Genomic DNA, 9,386 nt, shown 5'->3' with positions numbered 1-9,386 from the left:
TCATTTTTATCCAATATTAATTTCCCAGTGTAGTAAGGTATTTATCTTTAACATCTTATTGTTCTTTCTCATCGTACACCAGGACCATAACTTCTTTACATTTTTAGTTCTAGAAATTTGTTGCTGTTGTAAATGGTCCTTCTTCCATTATCTTCTGGCCTTTAGATATGCATATATTAACAGCTGTTGATTTCTGTATTAATGTTGTGCCAACTCACGTGGCTGAATTTACTTGATTCATATAATTCTCTTGAGGCTTTAGTTATATAAATGCTATTTTTAAATAGGAAAACAAAACAAACCTAATGTGGCCAAGGTTTACTACAGTACTGAAATGGATTCTTGGCATGTCCTTACAATGGACAATAATACGTAGCAGTTAAAATGAACTATACTTGTTCAACAGAGGGGAGATCACAATAGAAAACATAAAGCAAGTTTCAGAAGTGTTATGTACATAACACGTTTCACAAAAAATACATCCTTAACGAAGGACTACGTTCCACAATTCCTAATGTCATCAAGTCTGGCATGCTGACAGATACAGCAAGATTAAAAACATGGATAAGATGCAAATTTCAGAAGAGTGGTTACTTTTGAAGAGTGGGAGGGGAATTAAATGGCAAAGTGCATAAAAAGGGCTTCAACTTCTGCATAATTTAAAGAAAAAACTTGAATATGGCAAAAGTGAAACATCTGTTAAATCCAGGTGGCTGAATACCTGTTCGTTACAAAAGTCCCAGGTGATTTTGTGACTGAAATATTCATCAAACACAGGGCTTATGCAGAAACATTTCTGAATGATCTGTCTTCTAGCATCCTATAATCTTTATCTTAAAATAATCAATTTGGGCCTGGCAAAACGAGGTTTCATTAATTTTGGCAAATTCCTGAAATGTTATATTTTCTTAAGAAATTATCTCATTTGTCTGTTTTGTACCACTAAATATAGCTGTGGGAGCAGATATTTCCCCATTACGTTCAGTTGCATACCCAAAGCCTTCAAATGGGTACTCAACAAACTGAGTGATAAAACTACGTTTTAGTTATTTCCTTGGTTTGGAAACCTGGGTGTAACAGAACCTGGATGCCATGTAAATATAATGATAGAACCAGTTTTTATCTAATAACAGGTTTATTTTAGATGGACACAACCGTATAATTCCGTCTACTTGGTACATGAACACTAGTTTCCTTCTCCAATTATGGATTTCCTCCTTCAATCCAGAATTTCCATTTCCAGTTTTGAAGAAACTTTAGTTCAGCTCAAAGGTAATTTCTATATCTCAACTGTATAGCTTGTGCTATTAATTTCAGAAATAAATAATTATAATGAGATGTCAATCTTCACCTATATTGACTGGCTAACCTGTAGAGGACAAGATGGGAGAACTATTGCATTACAAAATAATAATTACTGTAAATATTCTTTCTTGAAGAAACAGTAAATTCATGTCTTTGAAGAGGTAATCAGTGTATTTCACCTCTTGAGTACTGTAATTCTACAGAAATGGTCATTAATCTCCAAAAAAAGATTTCATGTTATAAGAAACAGACAAAAGACAATCCAAGTACAATTTTTTAATAAAGATAATTACAAAAGATGGAAAAATCAGCTCCGAAAGGCCAATTACTTCTTTAATAGATCAGTTTTTTGACATAATAACTCACATCAATTTTAAATACTATCACATAAAGCATGGTGAAAATGAAATTTTGCTTCATAATTAGAAAACTCACAATAAAATTTGCCAAAACAAAAACAAGCCGTTTTGAAAATAAATACAGTCCATGCCAAAGTAGTATAAAATGAAGCCCGTCTTCAAAAAGAAAACATTTTCTTCCAAATATTTTCTCTCTCTTTTTTTTCCCCCTCAAATTGGTGAGACTCTCAAACTCAAATTCAAATTCAAGGGTTGCTGAGCTGTTCTGATTTGGCTCTGTAAAAAGCAACACAAAATATTAAAAATGGCACAATCTCAGTTTAAATGTACTGACCTATCGATCAAGTTCTGCAGGGTCATGCCAAGAAAACTGTAATCTGATGGACAACACCTTGAGTATTTTTGGAGTGCTGACTGCCTTATCTTTTGAAAGTTATCCTATAAAGGCTAGCACAAAACTATGTGTGGCCAAGAATTTAAATGCTTTCTGATAATAAAAACCTCAATTACATTTTTCAAAACTGTTATGCTAGTCCAGTGTTTCTTAAATTTACCCATCAAACAACAGTAAAAAATCATGTATGCAGAAATAAGAGCAACATGAAAGATCCTGAGTGCCTATATAAAAATAGCAAAAAAGGTCTCAGATAAATTATGTAAAAGAATGAGCTGATTTATATTCAGTTATAATATTAGTACTAGTTTTTGTGATTTTTTTAAGGCAAGTTACATAAATGACAGATAAATAGCCAAAAATAGATATATAAACTGATGGTTAAGATGGCATGTTTCTCATGCATCAAAACAGACTAAAATTCACAGCATCTCATACAATTTACTAACGTTCTCAGGTTCAGTCCAGCACTTCTCAAAAGAATACATACATCCCCCTCCAAAGTAAATGTGTTTATTTTTATAGTATATAAAAATTACTAGGTGAGGAATATAATTTACCCTTTGGTATCTGTTTTTTCACCACTATTATCCTTGGATTTGTCTTCTTCCTTCACATCTAATAACAAAAATTAGAAGAGATCAAAACCTATACATCTTGAAATATAAAATGAAATATATTTTATTTTAAAATGTACCTTACTTAAAATATAAAAAAGCTGTCATATATAACTTACCTATGTCATCTATAACTTACTTATGTCATATATAACTTATTTATGAATTCAGTAACAAAAAGCTTTATGTTACGTGCTGTGCTAAATGACAGAGGCTCACAATGTCAATGCAACAACAGTCTTTGTCTTTTTGGAAGTTTTGCTTCTGTGGGATCCCAGTATTACAGCTGGACTATATGTTGTGAAGTTAAGCCTACATAAGCATAGCACTGGGAGATCAGGAAAGGCTACCATGAAGAAGTGACATTTGAAAGGTGTCCTGAAGAATGAATAGCTTTTGGGAAGAAAAGGGGAGAAGTACCTTGAACAGAGAAAAAACTTACAAGGGCTTTGAGGCAAGAAGGAATTAGCAGGTTGGCAGGAAGAACTGAAAGATCAACGTGGCTGGAATATTGTAAGAAGAGGGGGAGAATTAGATTTAAGATGAGCCTAGAGACACAGCAGAGGATAAATCCTATTGCTTAGACCATTATTTTTAACCCTTGTTATAAATACTGAAACTTTATTATTTTAATAAAACTTAATGAAATAGGAGTAACACCATAAACTCAATATTGCTAGAACAAATGAGCCCAAATGCACTATTTTAAATAAGCAAATGAACCAAAGTTGTGAGGCAATGATCTAATAATAAAGATATAGTGAATTATAAATACTATAAATGCTGTTAAGCATTTTACATAGACATTTCAGGGGATGGGTCTGAGCTATAATACAAACATGAGGCAATATGGTTACTATGACATTTGTTTGGACTTTTGGCTTAATTTTGGATATGTAAACTTAACTCAAAGTATCAAAACAGGATTGGGGAAAGGAAGAAAAGAAATAGTCCTAACTTTAGGTTTTGAACTACAGATTTAAAATAAAGTTTTCTATGGTAATATTTTCATCTGTAGGCTGAGGTATTTTAACAATTGCAAGGCCTGTTAGAATATCACCAAACAAAAGCTTTTTAAACGTATCAATTAATATCAGCAATACAAGTACTGAGGAGCTAAAAACTGAGATTAATCCACCAGGACATTAAGCCAGATCAAAAGGTACTCTCATTTTTAGCTAAAATAGCAACGACAGACAAGCACCCTAGTATACCCACTTTCCCGTTCGGAAGAAAAGGCAAAGAAAAGATTGGAAAGTGAGAAGAAACACCAAAAAAAGGACAGAGAAGAACACATACTACTGACAGTGAGAAGAACAATACAAGAAAAATCCCACACCTAAAGCCTAAGTCCTCCTTACCCCATAGATAGAATTTCTGATGTCAATCAGTACACAAGAGCAGACTGAAGCCATCACTGTAATACACTGAGAAGTTAAATTCATAAAATGGTAGAGAACGGTAGCCGATAGAAGAGTGAATCCACGAGTAAAAGAACAGAACTAGATGTGTCAAGATATGTTATGGATTCCTAATGCTAGTAAAACAGAACCGAAGAGCCAGCTTACTCGCATAACTTCAATGTAATAGATACAAGAAAAGGATCCTGGACCAGTATGTCTGAATCAATTTTTCACATGCTACAGGGCCAAAATTAACAGGCCAACTAAACTCATGCTCATCAGGACTACTTGCAAATGATTATCAGGTATCCATCAGGAAATGCACCAAGTGCTCTTCAAGAACACAGATATTTAAGATACTGCATTCCCTGGTCATGAGCAGCTCAATAGAGCAGGGAGATACCGTATTTTCCCATGTATGAGATGCACCCTTTTCCGAAAAATTTGGGGTTTAAAAACTGGGTGCATCTTATACAGTGGTTGTAGTTTTTTTACTTGCATTTTCCGCAAGTGATGAGGAGCTGTACGAATTTTATGATGAATAAAACTTGAGTTCATAACTTTATGTAATATTTTTTTTTCAAATTTTGGGCCCCAAAATTAAGATGCGTCTAATACATGGGAGCGTTTTATACATGGGGAAATACGGTACATAAACTCCTATACAGAGGTGCTATATTATCATGTATTGAATAAAATGACTGAGGTATGTGTAAATGCTCCGGGAACTCAGGTAAAATATTCTTGCAGCAAATTCAATGTCCTATAAAGTTATCTATTTTCTCAATAGGTAAGCTGACATAGCATTTTTTAAGTTAAGACATCAGAAGTATTATCTCCTTCCCATGTCAGCTCCCAAATCCCTTCCTATATTTCCTCAGAGTTTTTCTGTTTTCTTCAAACAATTTCTGAAGAAAGTCTATTCTCTGAGCTTTTCCAAAATGGTTAAGTGGATCTAAGGACAATCTAACTCTTCTTTTGTGTTTTATTCTGAGGAAATAAACTTTAGGGAATTAAAAATTATCTTAAATTTCAGCTCTGCTCAGATTATATACGGACCTATAACCACTCTGTTTTCCCTTACCCAATCTGTATCACAGTGCAATATTCACTATGTTAAGCCCATGCCAATTAAGAGAAGGTAGTAAGTTTCCTATATTATAAAAGCAAGTGTGACTAATAACACTTAGGGAGCTCTAAATAAAAGACAGTTAAAAGCTAAGGACCACTTATATATAATAAAAGTCACCTATCTAGTACACCCACCCCTCCAATGCCTGTGTTAACTGACACCAGGATCTCATAAAAACAGCAGTGCAGTTCACTTTTAAAAACTTACAATTTCAAAACCATGTACCCAAAAAACAAATCTCACCTGCTTTTTTGTCCTCTGTTTCCTTTTTGTCTTCCTCAATTCTAGCTTTCTTTGCTCCTTTCTTATGATCAGCTACATTTCTACGACCTCCTTCTCCTTCATCCTCTGAATCTGAAAATTCTTCATCACAAGCTATCCGTTTGTCTGATGCTCGAACTGATACATAAAAGCACTCATAAGTTTTATAACTGTTATAGTGCACTTGTGTACAAATGCACTAACTAGCCACTACATTTAAAAGTGTAGAATAACAGATACTTAATAATTTTAAGATTATAAGTGAATGCATGGTTTACCAAATACTGAAAATTTAGCTTTGATCTAAGAATAATTTTTAAAAAACATTTGGGGATCTCATAAAAAATAACTTTGGAGGAAAAAAACTGTTTTTTCAATAGGAGATAGGGATGATATCTTTATCTAAAAGTAACCTTTTATTTCAGAGCTCAGAGGGGATGTAGACAAAATTAAAAATACCATCAATACCAATTATGTCAGAAATGTCTTTACCATAATAGAGTACCATATGCTATAAATCTAGAAAGCATAGTATGTGGAATGAGAAGCTGTAGAATCAAACAGAAGGTGCTTCAGGTTATTCAACTCACTCTATTTTAAATGGGGGTGTTCTTTTCCAATTTATGCCCAAATATACATAAATGGTTAATTTGTGGAAACCTTGCATCATATATGTAGTCATATAAACTGAAATCGCTGACACTCAAATTGGGCTTTGAGACATAAGGCTGTTAAATCTATGTGAGATTAAAAATGGAAAAAAAGAGACAAAAGTAACCGTGCTCATGAAACATGACACATAGTGAAGCTCTTGGAAAACTAAAACCTTCAGTTTGTAGTGTTACTTTAACCAGGAAAAAGTAACAGAATATGCATCAAGACATTATCTTACTAGAAATTCTTTTGTCCGGATCTTCTCCGTCTTCATCTCCACTGTCTTCATGAACAGCATCTTCTGGAATAGCTTGCATTTGGACGCCAGGTGCGTGAGGTAACATGCGTAAATTTTCAAATAAACGCTGTCTAAATTATATGTGCAGTTATTAGACAAAATGCATTTTCTTTGAAGTTCTTTTTAAACATAATAGGAAACATTAAGCAAAAAATTTCATCTTATCTAGCTTAATCTATGAATTCAAGTAATACATTTATTGAGCACTGATACTTTATGCATTATTAACCCATTTAATCCTCAACATTTAGAGTGTAGGTGCTATTTCAGCTGCTATATTTCACTGATAAAGAAATACAAGTACAAACATAAAAGGCAACTTAACTTGCCAAACGTCACAAAGCTAGTGTGTGGTAGAGGACACAAACTCAGGTCTGTGTACTAGAAGATCTCCCTAAACATTTCATTCTTAGAGAAAAAGCTTTATTAAATGTTTCAATGAAAATATATTTCACTTTCACATAAAGAAAGCGTAAAATTTATAGTGCCCCTTACAATTTAAAGACTGATTTTAACTGATAGAAAATGGGTATTTTTGAGCTATGAAGCTCACATATTTTCCATTATCAAAGAACTATAGAAATCAATAATCTTAAGTTTTCAAATTCTTTGGAAAGAGGCAAAGAAAATATATTCTGCATAAAGCTAAAATGACATACTGCACTTGGCCTTCTAACGGTTCCTAAAGCTGCATCAAGGCTAAATGTTTATCAAATCAATTCAATGATGTCTTACTTTATCTTTTCCATATATTCTGGAGTGTTCTGATTTGTCATGTTTGAAGGACTAATATGCAGTTTGAAGTCTGGTCCAAAATACTCAAAGTAATCATTATATGGCAATTCTATTAAAAACAACAAAAGAAAATTACATATTTAAAGCTCAGTTTTCACACAAATCCATACACAAAAATCCAGATTCAAGTTGAAAAATATTTCCAAAGAAAATGTTTAAAAGTGAACGCAAAGTGAATTCATTAATTGACTACGCTCCTATTTACACGGTTTTGGAAACTACTCTGATCATCCATCTATTTCTATATATTGACAGTTCATCTAATAAAGGTATCATAATAAGAGCACTTACCATTGGGAATTTCACAATCAAGGGCAACTGCAGTCTCATATGTCCAACACCGAGCAACATTACGGATTGTGTATCCACCTCCTCCAAGCATCAGTAATGGTAAATTGAAAGTTTTTACAACTTCTACACATTTAGCATGACCTAAGACAAAGAAGGTTTGAGTAACAAATCTGCATTGTAATAGTATGAAAAATGAATTTTAAAAAGACAAACACAAACAAAATTCTATTCAACCAAAATGGCTTCTCTGAATATTTTAAAAACAAATAATACTATGTAAAAATTTCCAGAAATTTCTAGTCTAAACTTTTTATCAAACACCTTTCACAGAACGATATACAAAACACATTAAACTGAAACTGGCTATTTTAATAAGTGTCCCTGATAGAAAAGTCAAATATACAACTATATTAAGATTAAAATATGATTAAAACACATTTTTATTAAGATAGGCAGATGTTATGTGATGTGAAGATGTTATTTTCATGTGAAGTTACATGGGGGGAAGGTAACAATATAATATGCACAATCTAAATTTATTTTTTTGTTACTGATTTTCCCTATAGACATGAATAGAAAAGTTATGGGAAGCTATACAACACAGTTTAACTGCAGGTTATCCTTAGGTAGTGGTATTATGGATAATTTTCTTAGTTTATAAAATTAATATTACTATTAAGAACTTCAACAAATTTCTACACGTAGAAATTTGAATATAAAGTCAACTTAATATAAAAAGAAAATATTTCTTTTGGATAAATGTCATAGTTCAATAATCAATTACAAGTTACCAATAATTTTTTAGAATATTATCTTTCATGCACAAGTCAATCTTTTAAAGAAAGAAAAAAAAAATCATTCAATTATAGAAGAAATCCATGCTTGTTGGAAGTGTATCTGGAAAAATAAAAAAAGTACAAAGAAAAAAACTACCAAAAACTCCACCCAAAGTTAGTTTTTTAAATATCCATTCCCTTCCAATTACCTCAGTTAATGTTTTACAGTTTAATGATCTGTTTTCTTCATATTACTATATATTGTGAGCCTTTTCATTAAGTATTTTTCAATAGTTGCATTATATACTTCACATCCCAATTATTATTACTGCTACTAGAGAAATATGGCCTTCTTACAATAGATAAAAACTGTTTGGGTATTTTAAAAGAAAAAATAAGAAGTTAACTTACAGACTTCCAAGTAAAGCTAGCTGGTTAAAAATAGGAATTTACTTTCCCTGTATCTCAAAACTTGATAAAAATGACTATAAAGGAATTTTTTAAAAGGCTAAAATCTATATAAATGAAGAATGATACAGAGCACAACAATAATATAAATGAAGGCAGGAAGGAAATGAACAAGAGGTAACTGACTTTAGTAGACCTGAGGAATCTGAATTAGAACATGGCAGTGAAGACAGTTTACAATCAAGTTTTATAATTACAAATATTTGTAACTTGGAATTACAAATATCCTTTTTTGCTTACATGACTACAATTCTGTCAGTTAAAATATAATGTAATTTATTATTGTAAGAGTAAAATGCTCCAGTTTAAGATTATGAAAGTTATTGCTTTAAGCATGAAAGCATTGAACTTTCAAAAAGTTAAGACAGGAAAACTGAGTTATTACATATCTTAAGAGTAATTAAATTAGGTAGATCATTTCTGGAAGATCATATCCATTTTGAGGCAACAGATGGTTATCAACACATAAGAAGTTCAACAATATAAAACCGCTGCTTGCTATTTGGCCATAGTTAAACTACTAAAAAAAGTGATAAGTAATATTTCATAGAAGCAAATGTAACATTAATCTTTAATATCTATGTTTAGTTATTTAATTCCATTTAAGCCAACAGTCCTTCTGGAAAAGGTTCT

The 9,386-nt window shown here is 32.0% G+C and overlaps 1 protein-coding gene across 2 annotated transcripts in view; it reads right to left on the bottom strand.

Moving 5' to 3' along the window:
* Nucleotides 1-1,566: 1,566 nt before the first annotated feature.
* The window catches only part of HDAC2 (histone deacetylase 2), a 34,932-nt gene continuing 27,112 nt past the window's right edge, over nucleotides 1,567-9,386 (bottom strand). Inside the window, exons 9-14 of one of the 2 annotated variants that reach the window (XM_019646362.1) lie at nucleotides 7,510-7,650; nucleotides 7,159-7,267; nucleotides 6,364-6,494; nucleotides 5,454-5,609; nucleotides 2,619-2,676; nucleotides 1,567-1,940 (exon numbers count right to left, since the gene is read on the bottom strand). In XM_019646362.1, coding sequence (XP_019501907.1) covers nucleotides 1,910-1,940; nucleotides 2,619-2,676; nucleotides 5,454-5,609; nucleotides 6,364-6,494; nucleotides 7,159-7,267; nucleotides 7,510-7,650 — 626 coding nt within the window. In that variant the 3' untranslated portion in view covers nucleotides 1,567-1,909. Of the gene's footprint in view, nucleotides 1,941-2,618; nucleotides 2,677-3,117; nucleotides 3,179-5,453; nucleotides 5,610-6,363; nucleotides 6,495-7,158; nucleotides 7,268-7,509; nucleotides 7,651-9,386 lie in introns of those variants that run through there. The other variant, XM_019646363.1, reaches the window with a different exon arrangement.

The sequence above is a fragment of the Hipposideros armiger genome, unplaced genomic scaffold (assembly GCF_001890085.2).
Source record: "Hipposideros armiger isolate ML-2016 unplaced genomic scaffold, ASM189008v1 scaffold_101, whole genome shotgun sequence".
Lineage (NCBI taxonomy): Eukaryota > Metazoa > Chordata > Mammalia > Chiroptera > Hipposideridae > Hipposideros > Hipposideros armiger.
The sequence above is the reverse complement of the archived record's forward strand: the minus strand, read 5'-3'. Positions and strand labels throughout refer to the sequence as shown.